General features: G+C 36.6%; 1 protein-coding gene across 4 annotated transcripts in view; it reads left to right on the plus strand.

Annotated features, from left to right (window-relative positions):
• LOC112457810 (calcium/calmodulin-dependent protein kinase kinase-like) overlaps nucleotides 1-25,980 on the plus strand; it is a 66,565-nt gene extending 40,585 nt beyond the window's left edge. For 2 of the 4 annotated variants that reach the window (XM_025021078.1, XM_025021084.1), the window contains exons 4-10: nucleotides 7,825-8,408; nucleotides 8,784-9,214; nucleotides 12,107-12,467; nucleotides 13,262-13,458; nucleotides 21,949-22,311; nucleotides 23,858-24,054; nucleotides 24,533-25,980. In XM_025021078.1, coding sequence (XP_024876846.1) covers nucleotides 7,825-8,408; nucleotides 8,784-9,214; nucleotides 12,107-12,467; nucleotides 13,262-13,458; nucleotides 21,949-22,311; nucleotides 23,858-24,054; nucleotides 24,533-24,587 — 2,188 coding nt within the window. In that variant the 3' untranslated portion in view covers nucleotides 24,588-25,980. The remainder of the gene's footprint in view (nucleotides 1-7,824; nucleotides 8,409-8,783; nucleotides 9,215-12,106; nucleotides 12,468-13,261; nucleotides 13,459-21,948; nucleotides 22,312-23,857; nucleotides 24,055-24,532) is intronic. The other 2 variants (XM_025021089.1, XM_025021099.1) reach the window with 2 other exon arrangements.
• Nucleotides 25,981-26,464: the final 484 nt, after the last annotated feature.

Here is a 26,464-nt window from a genome sequence, read left to right on the forward strand (position 1 = left end):
GATCGAGAAACCTTTCAGTAGAACAAACTCGTTCGATCAACCGCGATATCGGTCATCATTATTCTCTTCAGCACAAAAATGGAGACTTATAGAGAATTTATGTTGCCGTTATTTCTCTCTTTCTTTTTTATTTTTGCGACAGTCGCACATATACTTCGGTTTCCACTTTATTTCAAAGTCATCAAGAATTAGTGCGACGTAAGATTTTTTATCCTTATGCATAAATTCTTTAGAAAATAAAATTCCAAGAAAATACAGTCAGCTTGAATTTAAATATAAAGTCGTTTAATTGTTTTCGAGAAATATTCAAATTACGAAGAATTCCTAATTCCTGTCGCTTACTTGAAAGTTATCGATGTTCCGCATGACGCCTTAATATAGAAGAAATCTATTCCCAAGCAGTAAAATAAGAATCTGCATTTAAAATTAAGCCCGGCGTTTTTAAGAGATATACTATACTAGAAAAATAATGGATTTATGGACTCTAGTGCTTCGTATATTTTAGTAAAAGGTAGCTGCGACGTTGTAAAGGTTTCTCTTGGAAACCTTGTGTCAGAAGTCACGATGCAAAATATCAGCAGCGCGAATAAGAAAATAGCACGGCATCCGGCAATGCTTTGAAGGATTTATCGTATATTGTATTATTTGCTATACCAACTGTGCTATATGAACCGTGATGCACGCATCGTAAAGCGGCAATGTATGGTTCCCTGAGGCCTTTGTTTTATGTCAGGAGCAAATAATACAGCGCATTTACTAAAACTCGAGACCCGGGAGTTGCAGCTTCTACCGCGATTAGATAGATCCGCATGTCGACGGAACGCCAGAACGTTACATCGTAGGAGCTTTCAATAATTTAAAGATAGAATTACACGGATAGCATTAATTAATGGACTCCGCTTGATTTAATGTCAAAAGTACAACTGTCAGTCAACAAGAACTTTTCCGCTTCGCATTTTAGACGCTTTGAATGTATATCCTATGAATGGTATCGTATTATGTTATGATATAATGTAAAATTATAAAAATTATTTATATCACCATTTTCCATTTTGCAAAATACTCTATGCAGTTAAAACCGTAAAAATATCATGTTGTACAATTGTCATTTCATATATTTCCCTCAAATTTATTTTATTAAATTACAATGAAATTTCTCAACGTAGCAGGCTTGGTGTTTGCATTGACGACATTATTTGCGCGATCCTAAAATTGTGCACTTTCGAGATAATTGCGCCAGTAAATAAATCATACTTGTAAATTCGATGATAAACAACGTGCGCTCAGTACGTTCGTTTATTAGACACCCGCATGGGCGAGCGAGTTGCGTGACGCGCGCTGTGAGTACGCACAATGTAATTACAGTTTAATTAATATATTGGTTCAACACCCACCATCATCCTGATTACGCCGAGCTTGTGGCCGATTTGTCCTTCGGATAAAGGAAGAATGTAAATGTGTACACTAAACGCGCGCGACGTGTATGCTCATTCCCGGAATAACAATTAATTATTCGGAGCTCTCAGCATGCCGTTCGCAGTTGATTAATGTCTCGCAGGCATGAATCTTAATTAAGACACGTCCAGATCAATCGCGGAGGACTTTACGACCTCTCTTCGATTAAGAACTTTAACTTTCGTTGCGCAACTTTTTCCGATCGTTTCGACAGAAGTAACCGAAGCTGAAAGTTTCTGCTTTTCAACGATTCTTTGATCATTTCTGTACGATGATTTGTTCAAAAGATATGAAATTTTTAGTGCGCGCGTGCGACGCTTCAATTTATTTGACGTCTGTCAGCGCGCTCCGTAAATTTACCGCGCAGCGTATATCTTGCAAAATTTATTACGTGAAAAGTATTGCTTGTACAAAAAAACTTATAGAACATTTTTTGTAGAGAATTTTATAAGCTACAAATTTTGTAATAACTATTTTTGCCGTAGGACTAATAAATAAAGAAATATTCGCGAAAAACTGTTTTTCTTTACCTTTGACCCTCTGTAAAATTTTTAGCAGGGGTCACATCGATGGGGACTTTTCACATATTGTTTTTAACGACGAAATAAAGGTCCATGCAAAAATTTAGCTACATGCGAATTATTCCGCAGAAAAATCCTAATTTTCCTGTACTATTTTAAAGCGCGGCAACCGCAAGTCTTGATCGATTTTGCTTAGGCAACCTAATACCACTGTGTTCGCAATAAAATTATCTTTATTTTTTGTATAGTTCAATTAAAGAAAACAGATGAGTGTAAATTAGTAATACCAACTCACCTGTTTATACCTGGCAACCCGGTAATAGGGAGCAGTAAAAGAGAGGCAACCTAACTTTTCCTTTTTACTTATTTTTTGTACTTTCGATTGGTATTGAATGTTTTGAGAATACAAATGATGTAGAAAAAAAAAAAATTAATTAAATTATTTTTAATTAAGAGTAGCCTTGAGCTGATTTAATTAGGCAACCCATCTGCGATTTGTTTGTTTATTCATTAGGTTTGATAAAAAATACCTTTTATTAGGAAAACAGATGGGTGAAGGTCGATATGTAGGTTGGGATCTTAAACTAATAAAACAACAGAAAATATTAATCTTTTTGCTAAACTTTTATTTTAAAGATAAATTCAATTTCCATCAGACTTCCATCAGTAGAGGACTTTTTAATCATACTAAATAAGCTTTTATCTTTTTTTAAGAAAAAAAAATTAATAAGCTCTCAAAGCGAAAGAAAAATAATATTTTAACACGCAAAGAAGTGTTCTCAAAAGAAATATGTTACAGAAAAATAACTTTTTAGGAAACTAAATTTTTTTAAAAAACTAATGCAATAAAAATTAAAAAATTAAGTATTGATGAAAAAATAGCTTTTATATATATATCTCATTTTAGAGGTAAAAAAATTTACAACGTAGGCAAATTGCTTGGCTGTCGAGTCATCTAACGCCTCTCGATTCTCATCGGCACTACGCCGACCGTGTATTGCAATTTACGTTGCATACGTGCGCGTATCGGTCATTTGTCGGTCGGACGCGGATGCAACGGCGAGACAAAATGTAGATAAATACGCATTCCGCGGTCGTACGTGCTTCACGTACATAAACAACGGACACGCGTCGCCCAGTTTTTGCGGCGATCGCGCGATCACGGGATCAAAACCTGTATGTTCACATTCGCTCGTTGGCATTCGCGGATCGTTCGCGGCCTCATCGAGTGTTAAAACGTTTTTCTGCGGAACGCTGTAACGTTCCAGCAATATTCCTTGCTGATCGTAATAGGTGACAACCGGTTACCGAGATATGTGTGCGTTTGTGCGAAGAAACGCGTGTAAAAACAATTTTCCTCGTTCGATGTGTTCAATTATAAATGAAAACTTGTCTCGACGCGAAGGTGTGAAAGATTTTTTTTTTCAATCTTACAGCTGCACAATTTCCATGAAAAATGTACGATAAAATTCTTGAAAATTTACGAAGAACTTATGACGAAAGAGCTTACACGCATATGTATGTTTGATTTCATATTAATTACGAGCCATTTCAATACACAACAGAATTTTTTAAATTACAAAACTTCTTTTTACGTAGCTTTACATTATTATATCAGACACTCGTAACACAGTCTCCTCAGCGTATGACGACGCATGTAATTCTTCAAATAATAACATGCATGTTCTTACGCGTAAACATGTGTCACTGCGGCCAATTTTTGTGCAACATCGCATATTTCTTCTGCATTTTTACACTGCTAAATTCATAAGGTTAAATTAAACTCAATTTTGAGTAATTTTTAACTATTCCATAGGTCGCCACTGCTCCTACTCAATATGTAGTTAATTTAACTAAAACAATGTTAATTTGACTAAACCAATGGAGTTAAAATAATCCTATTTTGTTTCAAACTAATAAATTTTGACGCACATGGTAGTTAAAAATAACAAAATAAATCTAACTCATGGTATTGGTTTAAATTTCATCCTCTAACCTTTAACAGTGTACGGTTCAAAAAGTTGAAAACTGTATGTAAAAGTATAACTTGTACAAACTGAACTATTGAGAAAGGCTAATAATACCTAACAAGTTTAATAAGAAAAGTTTTTAATAATGAGCAAACTTATAATTCGAACCAACTTTTCAACACATATCTTTCTTGTATAAAAAAATAATCTCTATTTACAATAAATGTATATAAGTGTGACTATCACAGAAGCACAGAATATTGTGTTTCCTTTTTCATTAATACTGAAAAATGTTATGATTATAATTTAATTAATTTTATTAACTTTAATATTAATAATAATTTAATATTACTCTAACATTATGATTAAACTTTAAAGTTGCTCATGTTTAATTTAAGATAGCTAGCAATCTATTTATTTTCCAATAGTAAATACGATAATTAAATCCACCGTTTGTTACGTCAGACTAAATGATATTGAAACATCAAAGTTATAATTAAAGCAACACTCGAAATTGTAGTGTGCAATTCTGAATCCAGTATGCAGTTTGTGCGGGATAATACGGGAATAGTTTGATAGGTTTGCGCTGAACTACCTCCCCTTACTCGACGCATTTGTAAGCGATGATGCGCGCAACTATTCCCTACGCGCTTGTGTAAGCAAATTGTCGAAGAACGCTTCAGCACACCGTAGTGGGATTTGATTCCACGAGGGAATGGCTAATTATGGCGAATTCCGAATATAGTTATATCTTTATATTTTGATCCTCTAAGGTCTTTATTATATAGTAGAAATAAGAAGAAAATACAGAGATAAATCTAAGAGAATAAAGATAATGATCAAATTAAGGATGTTTTCGTATATTTATTTTATCCTTATTTTCATAGAAAATAAAGATAAAAAAATACAATCTTCGGTTGGCAGCAGTCGGAAAAGTTCTCTAAAATTAAACTATGTTTAATTATGGATGGACAGAAAATGCTTTTTCTATGTATTTGCTATAAAAATATACATTCACACAAACAGTTCAATAATATAATTTCTTATCTTATCCTTTTCATTAAATTATTCTTTTAATTTTTAGAAATTTTAATCGTATAATATATTTTTTCATGCAAAGGGATGACATTCATATTATCCCTTATTCATATTCATATTATATATGTTAAGTACTCCTTTATTGTAACTTTATCAACATAAATTTAGAAGATTGATAGTTGAGTCGAGAAATGCAATATCACGATTCTTATTAGAGTTTCAAGTTTGCCCATCTCAGACGGCGCCATCGCTCACAACCCCCTTCGCGTCGTAGGAGCATATTTTGAGTTTGATGCAACTTTGTCCATGCGGCGGCGAATGCGGATCTTGCATCTCGCTATTGCATTCATTGGCCTAGTTTGGACCGTACAATTGATCCACATACCCGAGCACCGGCTTCGTGTCGAATCGCACTTCACTCCCTGGGTGCATCAGGCGGGCAGCAAGCGGCGCCTCGCGTGCCGCGAAGTATAACGTTGGGGCCTTCCATTATTCCATTATCTATATACGAAAGATGAAAAATGGACTACCGCGCATTATCGGTGTTTTGACTGTCGACTTTTACGCCCGCGAAAATGCTTATGATGTAGACGTAGAATTACAGTGCATGCTTCTCCACAGGAGGCGAAGTAAAGTTCTGACAAGTTGCACCGTCACGCGAAAGAAAGATTTAATCTTGACCAAGTAATAGTCACGCAACTCTTGTTGAAGTAATGGTTAACGTTAAATATTATATCACATGTGTGTATAACTAATTAATAAATAAATATACATTTTTTATATTGTCTATTTGTGTGCAAAAATATCAAAAGTCGTAAATTTAACTGTTATGGGCTAAGGGTTACAAAATGATATGATACATAAGGATAATATATTCTTCCTTCCTTCATCAAATTAGCCTGCTAGGTTTCTTAATTTTCAACATAAATAACTACATAATAACGAATTTAATTTATTAACAATGTCACGCGAGATCCAGCAAATTGGATTAAAATGTTTCATTTAATCACATCCTAATTTTGCCTCACTTCGTGCAAAAGATATTCCGAAACCTTGTCACATACGACGCGAACGAGAGGAAAGCTGGTTGCCATTGTATTGAAAAGAACGTGAGCTCATCGTCGACACGTGTCGACAATTTTATCTTATTTTGCTCCACTTTATCTCAGGGAGCTCAGGGCAAGCAGGAGACCACAGAGCCGATTTGTCATTTAAATTTCATATTTTCACATTTCAACGCGTGACCGCATCGCTAACAAATCTAAATTGCAGATTGCTCGTCTCTGCCGTGAACGAGCACATATTTATACGCGACTCCGTAAAATTTGAAATTTAAGGAGGATTTTACCGCTCGACTCTTCAGGGTCTCAACGTCTCAATTTACATGATGTTAAACTATTATCTTAGTTACCGTGTCCGCACATTGACTTAATTTAAGAAGCTTTCTAGCTTTATTCGACATCAGACGGAATTAACGAACGTTTGGCGTTTACTGTACACCAAATCGCTTTAATAGCAATTATCATAATGTCACTATTATCATTCTACACGGCATCAAACATTATTAAACACACACATACAGACACAAATATATATATATACTGTTTGTAGAATAGGTACTTTTTTGTCTGTAATGTATTTTCCAAAATTGATTGAGAATTTTAAGATTAACAAACATAATCCAAGACTATAAGTTCGAAGTCATACATGTCACGTTGCTTTGTTCCGTAAATAAGACAATAATGAATAAATAAGACAAAATCGTTCTTATTCTTTCGTTGCATTCTTTTTATTGAATGCATCAACCACAAAAATTAGTTTTCTAACAATAATATTGATATTACTATGTAAAATTACAGTTTTTTGTAGCTTTTTCGTTCAGTTACGATCATTTTCTCAATGTTATTTTATCAGTAATAAGTTCAAAAAATATAATTATGATTCACATAGTTTTGTACTAATTTAATATCTTGTTTGTATTGAAATTATTAGAAGATATTCGGAAAGAGATATATAAATAATTCTTCTATAAAAGGATACGACTTTTGCGCAACTGCAATACCTTTCATTGATATTATCAATGAAAAATATAAGAAACGCTATTGAGCGTGTTAAATGAAAAATGCAAGAATAAGCAAGGTTGTTTAAAGAACACCAGAACCGTTATTTATTCTCGACTTTGATCTATCGGTATTTTGTGCCTCGTTATCAACATAACGCAAGCCAATAAATGAGCTGTTCATGTATCACGTCACATGAGACTTCATCCATTGTCAAAGCTCTATTTATGTCGTTCGTGGTCATTTAAAGGCGTCTAATCGCGTGTCGATGACGTTCTTTCTCCCGTTCCGTGATTATTTTATGACGTCAAGTATCGTACCGATTATCTCGATAAACGATAATCCACTATACTGCGCGTTGGCTGTCTGACATTTTCTTATCGAGCTGCAAGTATGCATTTTTAAACGTCACGGCGCAATAATACGGAAATAAAACTTTGATAAAAAAAAATCTTATAAATTTTATAAATGGTATACAAATGACATATGGTATAACCCAAAGTTTTTAAAGTAAACTTTTACTTATCATAAAATTAACGTCGTAGAAGGACGTCCGTACTATTAATAACACAATTTTTTACTACAGAAAAGAGTTACGTCAATCCGCTGTATTGTGAAGGAGCATAATTTCCGATGACAAGAAATGGCGATAATGTAAAAAAAAAAAAATGCTGCAGGATATAAATGTAGTTCCTAAATGTTAAAAGTTTTATCGTATAATTGTAAAAGTTTTCAACAGTGATGCACACATAAAAAAATTCGCTCTTTTCTTTCTTTCAGAGGTTCTGCGGTCGAGAGCTCTCCCACAAATTCACCCACTACGAAAGGTACTTCTGACGCTGAACAATTATCGACGGATGCGCCGGGTCCATCGAAAGTACTGTCGAGCCCGGAGTATATCCAAGAAGTACGCAAAGACAGCGCCCTGTACCTTGAAGAGGGAGAGGGTACATTGAAGACTGCGACACAGGCCACCACTGATGTTCTTCGAAGACAGAGCAGCGGCTACGTGAGCCGTCGAGATAGCTTCGAGGATAATAGAAGAAATTCCGCAACGGGCGGTGATACGCAACAGCAAGAGAAGGAGAGACACAAATCGAAACCGATAACTCTTGGAGCCTTGATTAAGGATCTTGCTGGTAGAAAAGAGGAGAACATTGAGGAGAACATTGAGAACATTGAGGCGTCCACAGATACAGCAAAGGGAATGCCGACGACGGAGATACACAGAAAGGTGTCGAGCTCCTCCGGCCTCGACATGCCCAACGTTGATGAGGCAAAGGAGGTTGTCAGAAACAAAACTCTACCGCGGCAGAGGAGTTTCCAGACCCAGGAGATCAATGATGGGCTGACAACGCGTCTCAGTAAGTAAACGTCGCTACCAATGCGAGCTATAATAGATTTTCAAATTAGATAGAGCGAAATTCTTGAAATTCGTGGAACGGGTAATTAGAGAATCTTCCGGATAAATATCGTGGATGAAAAGATTTAACAAAAAACGGCCTAAAATGTTCTTATATATATAATCAATTTTTTCATCAAATATATACATTATTTTTATTTAAAACAGATTACTTGTCTAATATAATCTTATTTTTATAAAACTTATATTTTTCGTCCCTCTCAATTTTATTACTTAATGGAATGCTTAATGGTAAGACAAAAAATGACGGAATAAAATGTGTATTTTCTTCAAAATTAATTTGTCAGAATTTTCACCGTTGTCAATATCTTCTTAGGCGAAATCCAAGTGACGTCTATCTTCAGGAACCCCAATATTTATCTTCCGTGCAATAACGACAAAAATGCACCATCAGACGAGGTGGACACGATTCAGCGAGTGGTCGACACAACCATCGATCATTCTGCTAGCGGCAACTCGAATTGTAAGAATGTGCACAAGACAAACGTGGAAACTATTATTGCCTCGGATAATAATCGGACTATAGATTTGAGAAAATTATCCTTACCCGACGAAGCAGGACCGAGCCAGCGACTGTTCGAGAAAGCTGATGTCACCTACAAATCCGTTCATTCTCGCTACCCTCACGCCAGCCCTCATAGATTGCCCAGGAAACACATCCGAGCGCTCAATAGGGAATGCTCCGTCGATAGCCAACATGACGGCCAACAATTGAATCAATACAAAGTGCTGAACGAAATCGGAAAGGTAAGATTTTAATTCCACTAAAATCCATTCAAAACCAAGAAAGAGAGATAATTATGTCATTTATATTTGCCCCCAAAATCTTTATATACCTACGTACACTTAGTCGTTTATATAAAAACTATTAGAAATCGTACAAATATATCTTTATTAATATATCTTTATTAGAAAGGAATTAGTTTTAAATTTGTCAAATCTATATGGAAAGATAATACGAAATACTACCGTAAAATTTATTTCCCAAGATAATACGAAATACTACTGTAAAATTTATTTAAAAACTTACTAAGTAATAAATAATTGTTCAATTGTTAAAGTTACGAGAAAGTGTGAAAATTTCATCTCTTTGACCTAATCTATATAAGTGAAAAATATTACAATCTATTTTGCGCCAAGTCAATTTCGTGGCGGACATTGGACAGTTTGCAACAGTCTAATACCTTTTCAATTATGGTCGCGGCATTTTAACAATCAAACTGTATTTGTCGATAAGAGGATCAACAACGTATCGCATTCCTCTCATTGAAGAGCGAAACCATTTCACGGCGCTCACGTAACAAACGGGAGAATGATATAATTATCGATATCGAGCACGGACGCTTCCTCTCCAATAACCAATAACTCGTACCGCGAGTCATCATTTTCAGCAATTTCCCCTTCTGTCCATCCTTCGTACTTGTTAAGAAGTAATTAACAGCTGCGCAGTTACGGAATTATTACCGATAATCACGTTATATCGCACCCGGTAACGCAGCATTGCCTGTAGGGAACGGAAATTCGAACGACGCAGAAATTATTAAAATCGTCAAGGCTTTTGCCGCCGTCTTTATGCGCATTCATTCGCTTAATCATTATAATTGTCGATGTATTTACGAGATAAATGATTGCAGTTTTTTTCCTGTCTATCGGTCTACGCTAATTTGCTGACGCGTTTTCTCAGGAATTGTTTGCTGTGTAACTCTTATCTAATGAGTTGAATTTCTCTGTTTGAAATATATACATTTATTTTTCATCTCTGGCTTGACTTCTTTTCTGTTGATATTTCAATTGATTAAATGAGGACTCAAAAGCGACAACTTAAATAAAAACGTTTAACCGTCTCCGCGCGAGAATTACCTAAGGAAATAATACTGAATAAACTTGAAACGTAGTATAGTACAAAAAGGTTAAAAGTCGCTCGCCCCTCAAATGAAAACCCACACAAATGCCCGCGCGAAAATGAGACTGTGGAGCTCAATACTTACACACCTAGTATAACGTGATAGGATTCAAAATAAACACGAGAAAGAGAACGAGACAACCGCCGCAATAACTTCGCACTTTGCTATAACTGAGTGAAAAGCGCGAAGCTTCCAACTGCGAGAGAAGTTTGCTGCGCACGATCTTGAGGTTCGCGCCAGGGATTCCCGAGATCGTTTCCCTGGGGAGAAAGAGAAAGAGAGAGAGAGAGAGAGGGAGGAGGACAAGCAGAAAAAGAGAGAGTAAAATACTTTTTACAAACAAGGGCAAATGTCACTCCGCGCGTGAGATTATCTTCGATGAGCGGCAAATAGAAAAAGAGAGAGACAGACTGGCAAAGTTCACGATTTAACTTCTCTTCCCTTACCGTATCGTTTAAAACTGCTTTCGAACTCGAGATTGAATTCCTCGTCGAGGTAAGAGCCATCGATCGGAATAGAGTTTAATGCCGACGATTAATTACTTCAACCCCGTGACATTGAAGTGTTCGAAATCGCGCAATCGCCGCCGTCATATGCATTTATAAATAGTATATTAATGTATCGATCTGTTTCCTTCTCGGCAATATCGTTACATCGATCCTTCTTCGCTATACATAATTATACGGTAAAGATCTTATCGAGATAAAAAAAAAAACCAGATAATCATTATACCAAGTATTACATTGTGTCAAGAGCTATTTCTGATAATTAATCTATATCTCATGAGTGAATTAACTACTTCTAATTGATAACTGCGTAGGTGATACGAATAACATTCTAATCATAACAAATCATTTTGGCAAGCTATCCTTGTCAACTAATATAAATTTTCAAAACCACATAAAGTCAACCTTGGAAAGTTATATTCATTATTAGATGCGAGATTAAGATACATGTTACAGATACGTTATTAAATTTTGCTCTCGTCGCTTATATATTTATAACGAAATAACGACCACGACCGGACGTGCTCAAAGGTGACCATACCGTGAACTATAAAATTATGCTTCCACTCCCGATAGCATCGCCGACGACCTTCGACCTAGTCGCCACGGTGATATAAAGCGCATTATGATAACAGCGCAGCTGAACCACAAAAAGGGTTGCAAGGTTAAGGTAAAAGGATGCGGAGAGAGTCATGAGATTATCGATAAAACACACTTCCTCTTTATAGAAAACCTATTCATGTCACGGAGTATTACTTAATAATATTTTTCGTATCAATGTCACTGTTCCACCTGAAACTTGCGTCAATGAGAAATCGTTGAAAAGAAAGAAAATATACTCTCTAACAATAAAAATAATTTTTGTTAAAAGACAAGTTATATAAATACGGTATTAAGAAATATTATCATTCCATTGAAATACTTAAAATAATTTACTATTTTTATCGAAATCAAATATCGAGTTGTAACTTAATGCAAATAGACTATCTACATCGCGTAAATAAAATTGTTCTTCATGTTGACAATGATCTTCTCAAGAACCCTCAATAATGCATTGGTTTGTCAAGAATGTCGAGAGAATTAAAGGTTGAATTAAACAGTAATAATCGAGAATTCCACGCAAAGAAAACCCCTGAAAAATTCAAATGTCACCTCGCTTGAGTACAGAAACGCGCTGTCAACTATGTGCTTTCGCGCCTTCACTTATGCATCACTTCGCACGTGCACAGGGCTCCTTCGGTGTCGTGAAAAAGGTCTTCAACGAGGAGGACGGCACGTATTACGCTATGAAGATAGTGAGCAAAAGGAAATTAATGAAGAAAACGGGGATATTTGGGAGGATACCACCGCGTAGAGCCGGCGCCGATCCCTTGGCGAAAGTTTACAAGGAAATCGCCATCCTGAAGAAACTCGATCATCCCAACGTCGTGAAACTTGTCGAGGTGCTCGACCATCCTGACAAGAACAATCTCTACCTAATTTTCGAATTGGTCCACAGGGGTGAAATTCTCCTTATACCCACCGACAAGCCTCTGAATGAGGCAACGGCCAGGCGTTATTTTCGCGATGTTGTCATGGGAGTCGAATATTGTAAGTTATTATATCTACATATATTCTGTTTTCTTAGAAATTCAGATCTATTGCAAAGAAATTTTTCCTAAAAAATCCAAGAAGTTTTATACATATACTTCGTCAAATTATTTATTATTAAAATTAAATGCTTTATGTGGGGAATAATAAATGCATGCAACGTTTTGAAATTGATTTTACTCATGTTATCACACATTGAATAATAATTATTGAGATTTAAAAATTTATAATTTTTTTCTTTTCAATTTCGTTTTTTTATCTCCTGAAGAGATTTTCAAAATGTAGAGGATTCGCATTTTAATCACATTGCGTATAGTGTATGTCCACATTTGGCATGCACCATGTTTATCACGTACGCGTTAAATAATAGAATGCAAATCCCCTCGACATGCGGATTTGCGTAATATATCTGGTGCCTATTATGGATCACAACGTTCATCGCGGATCAATGACGAAAGAGGCGTCACATGCATTACGTAAACCCAGTAACCGCGTTAGTATACTTTACACATGAGAGTGTAGTATAGTCGTGTCAGACACTATTCAATAAAACATAAAGCTGCGCTTAGATAATAATCGACTTAAAAACTTGTAAGCCGGTCTAATTTCACGAGCGGGAGGGGGGATAAATAAGATGTATTTATTTGTTACGTAAATACGATGTCTATAACCTTATCTAGAAATACTCTATGTAACTACAAATATCTTCAACATAATATTCAAATTTTTTAAACTAAATTCTAAAATCACGTTCGTCGAAAAAGGTATTATATGGTATTTACTTGTTTTCACAGTGCATTATCAGAAAATAGTACATCGTGACATAAAGCCAAGCAATCTACTGGTGGACAAAGACGGCAGTATTAAAATCGCTGATTTAGGCGTCAGCACGGATTTAAGAGAATCTGGAGAGTTATTGACAGGACAAGCTGGCACGCCGGCCTTCGCAGCGCCCGAAACAACCGTTGCTAATGCGCAGTACTTGGGACCGGTGAGTATTCGTAGCGTTATATTATTCACCCAATATAATGTACGATTGATGTTCGGTGTCTAAAAAGAAAACCCGGATCAAACGGAATCTGAATAATGTAATCCTCCATTATAGAAATAAATCTGCAGCGACACATAAGTACTTTATATTTATGAAGTAATATTACTTTATTTATGAAATACTAAATTAGTGCTAGTTGTCGTTATCGTTATATAGCCATACAGTAAGTAGAAAACTGTTGCGTGGCCACATGAAAATATAGCAATAACTAAAAATTATTGCCTCTGATACGGAAGAAAAAGAATACTATTACTCGCAAATTTTTTTTTTAATACGCGACCCATTTTCTTCATTATATAATTCGTATAATTGTTCCAATCTCTCTCCTCTCTCTTCTCTATTATCTCACTTATTGAAATCGGATTTTTCTGAACGCTGGACACGCGTCTCTGTCCCGCTCATCCATTCGCGGAATCCGATACGCTCGCGATACACATTCGCAATATTCACAACGAGATTCACAACGGCGCGGGGCATTGGAGTCGCAGTGAAACAGAGCCGGACAAAACAAATAACGCATGTGCACAGCGTGCATCGTGCATCCAAGCGGCCGATCTCGTTCCGCGGGATTAAAAGTCGATAAATCGGCCGGCTATTACACGTCACTTCCACCCGCAAGCAGTGACCTCTCAAACCGCGGAGCCGACACGTGCGGATTGACCTACATGCATCGGGAGAGAGAGGCTCCCGACCAAGGACCCCTCGCGCCACGCATAAACGTTCGTGTGATTTATAGATTATAGCAAAAAGAAATTTTTTGGCCGCGTCGCTCTCAGGCGTCGGTCGACTGATTAAATGCGCTTCAATTAAAGTTAAACTCGCGCGCGTCGCATCGCCTGCCCCGAATAGTCTCCGTACGAACTGAGCGCAGTGATGCAATGTTACGAACCGACAAAGAAAGCGAAAGAAAAGCGCGACAAAGTGGCCAATGCAGCGACGAGGCAATTCGCGTGTCCCAGCTGCGTCAAGTTCATTAGGTTGCAGGCTAAGGCTCTAAGCCCGGGGGAAAAAAGAACGGCATCGCGGATTAATTCTGAATTTTAGAAAGTTTTGCATTTCACAAGCGGGACGGTTTTGTATACTTAACAAGAGTGTCTCAATCAGCGAAACGACAGGATTATACGAGATACATATATTCAACGTTACAGGAAATGACTTTTACACAAAATACTTACGAAGTACACAGCCCTCTCTTTGTTTTAGTCACGATCTCCTCTCGATCGAATGGATTTTCCCTGAGCGAAAATTTTACAGCACAACCAGCTTTTTGTTATTCGCGAATAAACTTGATATCGATGTTTCACGGAATGAAAATATGTGCTCGTAATACACACGCATGTACATACATTCGAGAAAACATGGAGATAATAATTGCCAAGCTTGAACGGTTATATATTTCATCCTGTTTTTCTCTTTTTCTTCAATCAACGCTTTACCATGCGATACAATTTACGCGAGTGTATTCCTGTGAAGTCTCTGAACATTTATTGCAACAAAAAATAATCGAAATACCGCGATTGAATTTTAAACTACGATATATCATGTTACGCAATAAATGTATATTTGAAAAAAAAAATGTTATAATAAATATATAAAAATACATTATATCAAGATTATACTATTATCGAATGGTCGTAATTTTTCGTATTGTTTATCTATAAATTTATCATATCGTTATTTATAAATTTTTCAATTCTCTTATAATGCATGTGATCGTCGCTAATTTCTCTGCAGTTATCTTAGCCCGGCTATGTTACAGTTAATCGAATTAACCTTGATGTACGAGTAAGATGTCTTAATTCTTGCTTTACATGCAATGTATTATACAAAAAGCTGAGCCAACTGTTATTTTTTGCTGTCTCTTTAATGCGCAACTATCAGGAAAGGTCACAGTTCAGTTATCTCTCAGTCTAGATCACATCAACCTTTTATTCATAACTCTAATATAATCATCAAGGTTTTCTTATCAACGTCCCTACTGTTTCTTTTTATGTCTCCGGTTTCCTCTTTTCGTATCTCTCATTTCTAATTATATCTTTTGCATCTACCTCAAATGCCAATTATAGTAACATATATTTCGTCAACGAGTATATATGCTTGCACGCACGTTAAAGAAGTATAGCACGCGTACCAACTAAATCAAAATGTGTTTGTGTTGAAAAAATTGTCGTATCGCAACTATGTCGCAAAAACGATACAAATCTTGTTTGGTTAGAAGCGAGCATAAAATTAACACTGATCAATCTTGTTATTACTCCTTTGACCGTTCGAGAGGGAGAGAGAGAGAGAAAGAAAGCGAGAGAAAGAGAGAGGAGTATAATTTAGCACGGCAACTATAATTCTGTCCCCATATATCTTCAAGATTACTTGGCCGAGACTACTGTTATCGCGTGACCTTATCGACACACCACGGCCGATCGCTTGAATTTCCGCTGCGTCGTCGTTGAGGAAAGGCGATATCTATAATAAGAGACTCACGACCCGCGAGACCACACGCTCGATTACGCTTAATCAAGTCGCCGTGGCAAAATAAATGGCCACTATCCTGACGAGACGGCGGTGCTTACGTGAAAACGCCAGTTTACAGCAATACCTGCGAAATCGTTCGTGATCCTTAAATAAAAACGCGCACAGCCGCTCGAAATCTCGTGAATTTCGATGGAGATGCGAGAAAAATGGGAAGATCGTGATAAAATTGGAGCAATGTTCCGCTAAGCACACGAAATCTAATTAATATTTTTCTTTTTATATTATTTGAATATTGACTATGTACTTTTTCCATTGGCCAGAAATGTCAATTTTTATTCTGCGTAACACATTCAATCGAACCTCGATATTTATAATTTCCTGAAATAATAGCTTCCGCAATTTCGCATTCTCGTTAATATTTTTATTTATTTAATTCTCGCTTTGATTTTTCGATTAAAAATGTCATCATGAAGTAGCAAACATCAATTATCCCCGGAAATTTAATCAATAAAAGCTTTTATTTGACAAAGTATTGAGTGAATTAATTTTATTTTGACTAAAATTTGAAATAAATCGTTATCTTTATATTATATATATATATGTTTTTTGTTTTTCGGTATAAATTAAATTTCGTATCATTAATATGATACACATATTTACATTTAACGTTATAACCCTTATTTATTAAGATATTAAAGCAATAAATCCAACATTTACAATACTTTTTCAGATAAACCTTCATGTATATATTTTTAAATTTTATAAAAATTTTAGATTTTTCGTATCCTGTGCTATTTTTTTTATTCGCACAACGTTATTTTAGTCTAATATTTTTTCACAATATATACGTGGTTCCGCTTTTTTATAATAATCGCCAGTTTCATAATACACTTTTTCCGCTCATATTTACAGATATCGGTTTTAGATTTTACCTTTTTTCTCGACAAAGAATGTTTTTAACTGCTTTTTATTACCGTACTTCATGTTTACGACAAAAATGTCTCGAATCTTTCGAATAGCTCGATTCTCAATTTATTCTACGTATGTTCAATACGAAATGCTTAACTTTTATCGTAATTAAAATACGATTTTCAATCATCTTCAAAAAGTTCGTTTTTAATTTATTTTACATTTGCTCTTGAAAAACGCAGAGATCGATGGACGTCATACCTATTTACTACAAAACCGGCAAATCTATTTAAGAATGCGTTAGCTAATGGAACGGATGCGTTAAAGCATTCCGTAGGGAAAACTACATCTTCCAGAAAATTTCAAAATTTAATAACACAAAGCAAGTTTTCGAGATACACGTATTATAGATAAGAAATCTTATTAGTTGGATAATCTTAAGCATGTGTCGAACCTTAACAAAACCTTACACGAGGCAAGATAAATCTTTAAATAGGGGTTGCAAACTATAAAGTTTGCAGCTTGCGCGTTCTCTTATGAATTTTCATCTCAATCCAAAAATATATTTTATTCATTCATTCTAACAAAAGGGTTATTTCAATTGCAAAAACGTGCGCGACAGAAAGAGTGACATACAATAGAAACACGGAACATTTGCAAATCAACTCGCACTCGTTTACCGCGCACATTACGTTTCTACATATTTATTGAAATACCCAGAAAAGCTTAACTAATTTGGCGGTTAGCGAGTTTGTTCAATTGAGGAATATAAACGTACGCGATTGCATTACAAATTCTGAATCTTATTCTCGGAATAGTTGCGCACATGCATTTGGCTCGAGGTGTTTTCTTCGAAAACCACACGGGTATCGCAAAATACAAAACCGTTTTACGGAACGATAATGTATGGCCGACGATTTGAAGTAGATGGGGAAAGAAAATAGTACGGGAGTTAATCTTTAAAGATCAGATAGATATTATTTATGCGTCATTTACGCCTGACGCGGCTGAGAGAGTATTTTTTAAATGTCATAGTGTGGAGTTCACGGACGTTGAGTTTAGCTTTGTGAGACAGAGGCTCGATTCCCGTAAGCTTTTTTTTATACATAAGAAACATTCCCTTTATGGATCTAATAAACATAGAAGCTTGACATTTACAGATTTACGGATGGCACGCGCGCAGGAAAAATTTTTGTAAAAATACAGGCAATATCTCTTTATCAAAGTAAGCAATTAGCAGGATCGTGGACAATTAGCTGAAATGTGGAGAATTGTCATTCATGGAAAAAAAATCGACGTGAAAATATCTTAATGCATCAAAAGGAAGAGAATATATATATAGCCATTCTTACCGCGTTACTTCGCTCTCGTGCAATGAAGGGACTTTCTTAAAAGAATAAAAGCTTTTTTGAGTAAGCTAAACAATGGAAAGAGATAATTATCGTTTGTGTCCCGCTTCGCTGAATTCACGCGGCACGTTTGCGTCGTCCGTGCCAGCGTTTCGCGCAAACCTCATTTAATTAATTGCCTTTAATTATGTACCGCCGACATCGCGTCGTTATTGCGGGAACTCGCGATTTTCGCCGTCGCGTCGGCGACGTGATTTCCGCAAATGAAGCATCCTCCTCACTGCGTTAAAGCGCATTGTATTCTATTCTCCGTTTTACGTTAATTTTGCGCCGCGCATCGAGATGTATTTTAGCTAACAGTTTCCTGGTGTGTGTCGCTCATTTAATGGCATTAATTACCATATTTCAAGAGCTGCTACACTGAACACGTTTCATTATTCTCAAACGATCGCTAACGTAACGAGCCTCATTATCGTGTCGTGTACGCTCCGTATACGGAGCTTCCGTAGATTGTTAAGATTTTTTAAAATAAAAAATACTAACTTCAATAAGATATTTTCTAAAATGCGAAAATTATATCGAGATTAAATTTTGTAATTGGTTATGTTTAAATTTTACGCAAAGTTTAACGAGCCTAATAAAAATCTTTCCATCGTTTAAAAAAGATATATTTTATCATAAATAAATAACAAATTAAATATCAAAGGCTCAAACGATTAATAAATCAACTAAAGAAAGTAAAGAGCATAGAGTCGCAACCGGGTGTTAACATTGAAAACTTGTATTCATGATAAAATCAAAAACTACATATTATACATACGTTTCGATCTGTTATCAGATCATCTTCAGTGTAAAATTGATAACGTCAAAGGTTAACGGTAAATAATCAATTTTGCACTGAAAATGGTCTGATAACAGACGGAAATGTATGTATAATTTTGATTTTATCATAAATATAAGTTTTCAACGTTAACACCTGGTTAGTAGACTCCACGCTCTTTACTTTCTGTAGTTGACAAACAACAAACTGTCTTTTATTCTAAAAATTATCTCGACAATATATATTGCCTAGAATCTCTTAATCCCTCCTTGACAATCTCAGGCAATTTAAAGAAATTTATTTTGCTGTTTATAGCAAAATAACCGTGGGGGCCGTGGAAGATCGGAGAAAAAAGAGAAAATCCCTCTCTCCTTGCGTCGAAAAAAAATTCCAAGAAATAAGCGAAGCACTCACCGTCTCCCGGATATCGCGCCGTCCCGCAGCCTGTTTTGATTTCCGCGATGATCCGTCGGTACTCCTCGATGGATATCAATGCTCCGAACGGTCCACTCGATCAACATTGAATTCGCGCATTAATCGGCGCACAGATTCGCCCGGCACTCCCGACTCGACGAGGCGACGATCGACATCGATCACCCGCGCGAAACGATCGCGATCGTCCGCAGATCCGTCCCGACACTTTTTTGTCACGCGCGACCGACGCGTTCTCGAGCGACGACGTGAAAATCCCGAGGAAGTGGCGAACCGACGACAATTATCGGCGGACGCGAACGCCGACCGGTTTTTATCGCAGGGATCACTCTGTCTCGTCTCCTCTTGATCCGGCTCGTGACGGCTCCTCGGGCCCTTCGAGCATCCCTCGAACGTTCCTCGACCGCCTCGACGCTCCGAATTAATGACACTCACGACGCTCGCCGAACGAACGGGGATCACGCCGGATTACGCGCGCGTTTGAAAAAACGGAGCCTCTCGAACGTCTGCGTCGCGTCGGAGCTCGACGGAATATGCGAAGCGGCGCCGATCGCAAACGCGTCTCACGAATACCGGGAAGGTGCACGATCGCGCCAGGGTGAATCGCACCAAACCGAAATCACGCCCCGGATAATCGCCCGAACGACGCTAGGTTACAGTATAAATATAGATACGGTATGTTCATCCATGCCGAAACCCGTGAAGTGGTTTGCACACTCAACAATATGGCGGTCAACGAAATGGAGAAGGATAAAGATCGTATGTCGGTCCTTCTCCACGAGCGATGGAGAAGGACAGACAGATACGATTTCCACACTCAGCATCATGGGCCATTTCACTTACGATCAAAGGTGCCGACACGGAGTGAGCATACTGTATCTATAATACTTATACTGTGGCTAGGTCGTTATGGTACTCTGGCTCGTACGCGAAATTCTTCCGCGACGAATGAACAACCGCGCGAGAACACTTGCGTCACTGATCAACTGATCGCCGGATTGAGGATGCGGGACGGGACGCGGCTCCCACTGCATTTTTCTCCTCTCTACTTACGCACACGAAGACAGTCGTCACACGGACAGACAGAGCGTCTTTGGCAGTCTTTGGGTACGTAAGTATGAGGAGAAAAACGCCGCGAGTCGCATCCTCGATCCAGTATCACTGAGCAAGAACGTCGAATGACCGCGATTCGTCTACGTGCCGCGCCGGAGCAACGGTGACGCGCGGTGTGAAGTAAGCGGTGCGTACCCCTACGTGATCGCGACCAACTTCGCGCGGCCATCCGAGTAGAGCGTCCAGTTCGAATTCTTTAGCGACGTGATTAAAGAGAATATCTTAATTATTAAGATAATTCATGCACAGAGAAGAATAGATTTAATTGACACTTCTTTTTTTATTGTTATCACCACTTGTAAAGCGATATGTGAAAACCCGGAAATTGGTATCCTTTAATTAATTTTTTAAATTAATCTTGTAATTATTTTTTTCAATCAAGAAGAGAGAGACCATAAAATTTTTAATTGTAAAATTGTTTCTATAACTGTTACACGAGAAAAGTTAAATTTTGTTGAATGGTTGTTTTAGTGCGCAGCAAATTCAGTTTGCTAACTCAGTACAGATTTTTGATTTATAAATTTTGCAGTAAATAATATCACGCTCTGGTTATTTACAAAAGAATCATCGAGTATCACTTCCAAAAGCAAAGCGGGAGAAACGATAATCTCCCATATATTTTATCTAGTTTAATAGCAATGTTTTTTAAAAAAACTTTATTTTTCACTCTCTGATGTAAAATACGCCAAAAAATCTGTTTGATGCAAAATTACAGAGAGAAAATGTCGCGACGGTAAACAATAATTCAATGCTTTAGCCGACATGGTCTTTTCGTATAATCGAGCAATTTAAATCGACCCACGCATTATACAGATTCTAATTCGCGTATTGTATAAACGGCTATTATAATGACCACCTGGTTGAAATGCCCTCACGATATTTTTCCCGCTTATCACTACTATACCTATTGATTTTCGTTTGGCTATCGCATTGTAGATATAAAAATCGTTTATTTAAACGTAAGAAAAATTGAATTGTATAACACAAATCGTACATCACGACTTGGATACGCTTTCAAATTAAACTCGTATTGAATGCTGCGAATACGAGATTAATTTCACCATTCGATAAATCGGGCAGATATCTCTGCTAAATCAATTGTGCATGATTTATCTACAGCACCAAAAATATTACTCCCCGTTACTAAATTATTTATCAATATATGTACTAGAATACTTTACAATTTAATAATTTATCAATAAATATCTTAAATTTTTAAAATAATAAATACTAAATATCTTTCAAACAAAAATAAAGCGATAGAAATTCGACTATATTTCACGCATACATATCTACCTAATAATTGTAAATTAACGATAAAATTTTATTTAATTTCAGCCCTGCGATATATGGTCGATGGGGGTAACGCTGTACGCGCTTGTGATCGGAGATCTTCCTTGGCGCGCTTCCGATAGCACAACCATTCAAGGGGTTGTTCGTTCGAAACCACTCGTGTTCCCCGACAATCGCTTATCTACGGAATTGCGATATTTAATTGAGGGAATGCTGGATAAGTCGCCGGAAACCAGGCTCACGCTCCCGAAGGTAAAGCAGCATCCATGGCTGACAAATAACGGAACTGAACCACTGCCGGCCGAGGTCGACAACTGCCGCTTACGGGTCACCGTCACCGAGGAGGAGGTCATAAGACTCGGCACCCTGCTCCTCGTCAAGAATATGCTGAAACAGCACAGCTTTCAGGTGAGTGGAGAATCTAGATTTATACATATAATACGACAACGCTATGAAAATGATCTTAAAACTTACACAAACAAGAAGAACTGTGAACAAAATACTGAATAACGTCTATTTTATCTTCGTCAAAAAATGCGAAATATATTCTTTTTTTTTCCACGACAGATGTGAATACGATACTAATACATTGCTGACATCTTCCACGGTAGCGATAATCATCATTAACATAATCGTGGCCGTAGCCTTTCACGAGCAGCAATACAAAGAGCGATTTGTTCATAGAATGCCGATTATGATGCTCGGATATCAAAAAGCAGCTAGTCGCATTTCTATCGCGGAACAATTTGCGTTCATCGCATTCATTCAAAAATGGAAACGGAGATGCCATATCGTGTCGCGACGGAAGGACCGGATCGCGTAAACCTATGACCGTTCTCGCGAAATCTCGCAGCAATATATTCTGACTTGTTTAACTTTGACATAACGCCGCGTGCCCACGTGAATATTACACGACGGCGGGTTTCGACGGGTGCACGTCAATATAACGTATACATTTAGTGTTACAAAACATGAAGAACTGATGGCGACATTTCGCGCGACTGTACATTCGTGCTCTTTAATAACATCGAAATTACCGAAAGTGCAATCAGCTGGCAAATGTCAAAGGGCAATCATTTAAATGTATTTCGCTTTCGCTCGTTTTCGCTTTCACTATCCGTCTTCTGTTAAACCTAAAAAAGAAACGTGTCACTGAAAATATTTATCAACTTTTTCTGTGATAACATCTTAGGATCAAGAAACTTAGACTGATGATCAACGGATGATTATATTGAACATATTGATAGATATGTTGAACAAACCAGACGATTCGATGCTAAACATACCGATCGACTTCTTAGACCTAGACCAGTCACGCGGATCATACCATCGCTAACAATACAATTAAATATGCAACATAACGCCATATTTATACAGGTCTTAAAGACCAAACTGGCCGAATAGACTATTTCATCTACACTATCCAATGATACATGTCTACATAATAATTTAAAGAATTATAATTGTAAGATTATGTAGAATAATGACACATTTTATTATAATATTTTATAAATAAGTATAGAAGTCCAAACACTGATTTTTTTCTGAAATTTCTGATAACACAAGAATCAAGTGAGATAACGGGAAAAAAGCAACGATGTGAATAGTCGACTTCAAGTCATTCAAGCTTTTCTTAAGAATAGAGATGATGGACAGTCGTAATTAATTAAGAACGTGTTTGAATGACCTCAAGCATGAAACCATATTCTTACATTCAAACTCACGGCGCGGCGGTATCGCTTTTCACGATCTGTCAGGGACGCTTTGCCCTTCCTCTATCATTCATGTGGATTGAGACTCGCGCGAAGGACCAGCCATTCGAATTTACATTTTTATTGCCGATGCGGATGACCGACTTGCGAACTTTACGAGAGAGAGCTCGAACATCTCGTCCCTTAGGATTACTAGGGTATAAAACGGGGAAATAAGCGCGCGAACTATATCTGCTCCCTAGAATCCATTTCTGCCTAAGCGGCTCGGACGGACAGCGGACAACGACGCCGGCACGGAATCCCCGGCGGCTGGACCAAAAAGTGGGGTATCTCCCTCGGCGCAGGGTGACACGATGAGAGACGCGAAAGCGGAACGTTTTCACGAGGCCGGGAGAAGCAATTCCGCGCCAGATTCCTACGATTGGCACATAAGCGGCAGGTAAATACGTTACGCTATTCGGAAAGAGGAAAAGGGAGTCCTATATATTTTTCAAATATCGCTTTAAATTCTCTTGCATCCGTTATGTACTGTAACTGTAGAGCTTTATTTAGTAGAATCTCGCTGAAACAGGCATTTGCCGAAGTAAATGCAAATATTCGACAGGGGATTTCTTTTTCGAGCGATTTGTTTGAAAGGTTTCTCTGCAATCGTAAAATGTTTTCCGTACCCGAGATATTTTATTCAATTTGTAATACGCATTGATGCTTTACATTAAAAGTGAACGATAATACGCATTTCTTTTTATCTTTATACGTCGAAAGAATAAATCGCGCATAGCTATTCATGACATAACATAAACCAACCGATAGTAATAAAAAGCAATATAAATGTATAGTGCATTAGCATCCCCTCGTGCTTATCTGTTTTTCAATAATTCCTTCCTTAATTAATCCCTCCTTTATTTGCGTGTTGGCAGACAATTATCGGTGGAAAATCCTTTATCGCCCGTGACGGAAACTGAAAGGAGGTAGTGCCACTGTCGATAGAAGTAGCACAAAACCGAATCCCGATCGAAAAACGAGCCGACGTCAAACGGAAGATAGAGTCGGGACTGATCATCGATCGCGATTCAACAAGCGACGGCGATATCAAAAGGCGAAATCGTCGAACGAACCAACGAAAATTTAATCTTCCAGAGAACCGTTATCGATTTCACTCTCTCGTCGCTTGTATCGTCAGAATCACGGGGCATTGCCTTCAGTTTCGCATGTAAGAGCTCCATGAGTTATTTGTGAATACGTGAAAATTTCTAACCGGCGAGGCTGACGAAAACAGCGGATCAAGGATTTGTTGAAAATGTTTCTGCTAGATCTCAAATGATTTTATATGATTAAAAATGTAACGTCGCGTTTGAAACGTTCCGCATTATATTACGATAATATTCAGTGTACCTTTGGCTATTGTTGTTATTTGACCATGATAGAATAGGAAAGATGTTATTTACAATTAATCATCTCGCGCATAAATAGCTCCATCATACATTCCTAAAAAAAAAGAAATATAGAAAAATTATTATATTTACTTCGCTATTGACTGCCAATATTTTCTATTTAAATAAAAAATTCGGCAAATTTTTTTTACTACAACATAGTAACATTCGGTATAAATAATCGACCAAATATCATTTTCTTTTTTTTTTCTGCTTTTCATCTGGCAACATCTAAAAGCAATTTGTATCAGTAATGAAAAAATGACAAAAAGACACGCGCCCACACAGCAAGCATATCAAAAAAACGTCCAGAAGATATTTCGAAGATATTCTATCGCCTAAATATATCTTCGGGATATCTTCTGGACGTCTTTTTCAATATCAATACATGCTGTGTGGGCGGATCACTATGCCGCGTTTTGTTAAAGATTGACGAAGCGATCAAATATTTATAAACGTTATAGCCACGTGTGTAAAATAACGTAAGGTAACGAAAGTAGATAATACATTTATTGCGGAGGATGATCCGAAATTAAGACATGCCTCGCCGAAGGTTTTCATTCCATTAATATCTTTAAAACAATATGCGTCCAACGCGCATATTTATAAATAATTTCAAAATTAAAAATTGTATATATCCAATCCAGTACTGAAGAGAACCACTGAAGAAACATTTTATGTTTTTTGTACGTCATAATATAAAAATGTCATGCCAAAAGCTTGGCAAGAGCAACATACGAATTGAAATACTTTTTCCTCTTTTTTTTTTTAAACTTGTTTTTGCATTGCTATAGTTGCCACGCTCAATATCGATGAAATTCAAGGCGAACATCCATCTTACAAACACGCACATTCGTTGCTAAATTTACTAAATTTTCATCACAATTTAAATAAAACGACATTTGAAAAAATAGAATATTTCACGTTGACGGCTAATTTGAATATTTTTTAATAGATTCTATCGGCAAATATGCTTGTATAAATATAAATTATAAATAGTTTATGAACACGAAAAATATGAAACAAGAGTTTAACGAAGAGATTTTTTATATTAGTAAAGAAACTGTAAGAGAAAATATTTAATTACTATTTAAGCAAAACAGAAACAAACTGCGTATGTTTAAAATCAGAAAATTCATAAGAATAATATCTTTTTAATACATAAAAAAAGAGAAAAAATTTCTATAATAATTTTCTGATTATATCCAATCATTTTATATATTTATGCAAAATAATTAAAATTATAATAAAATATTTTAAAAATAAAATTGATGAAAAACTGAGATTAGTCGTATTATATATTATAGATTAATATATAGAATATATACTATATATATATTTAATTATACATGTTATAAACATTAATAATATATAATATATATAATGCTACATATATTATTATATGTAATATGATTAATC

The sequence above is a fragment of the Temnothorax curvispinosus genome, unplaced genomic scaffold (assembly GCF_003070985.1).
Source record: "Temnothorax curvispinosus isolate PA1 unplaced genomic scaffold, ASM307098v1 QBEX01000740.1, whole genome shotgun sequence".
Taxonomy (NCBI): domain Eukaryota; kingdom Metazoa; phylum Arthropoda; class Insecta; order Hymenoptera; family Formicidae; genus Temnothorax; species Temnothorax curvispinosus.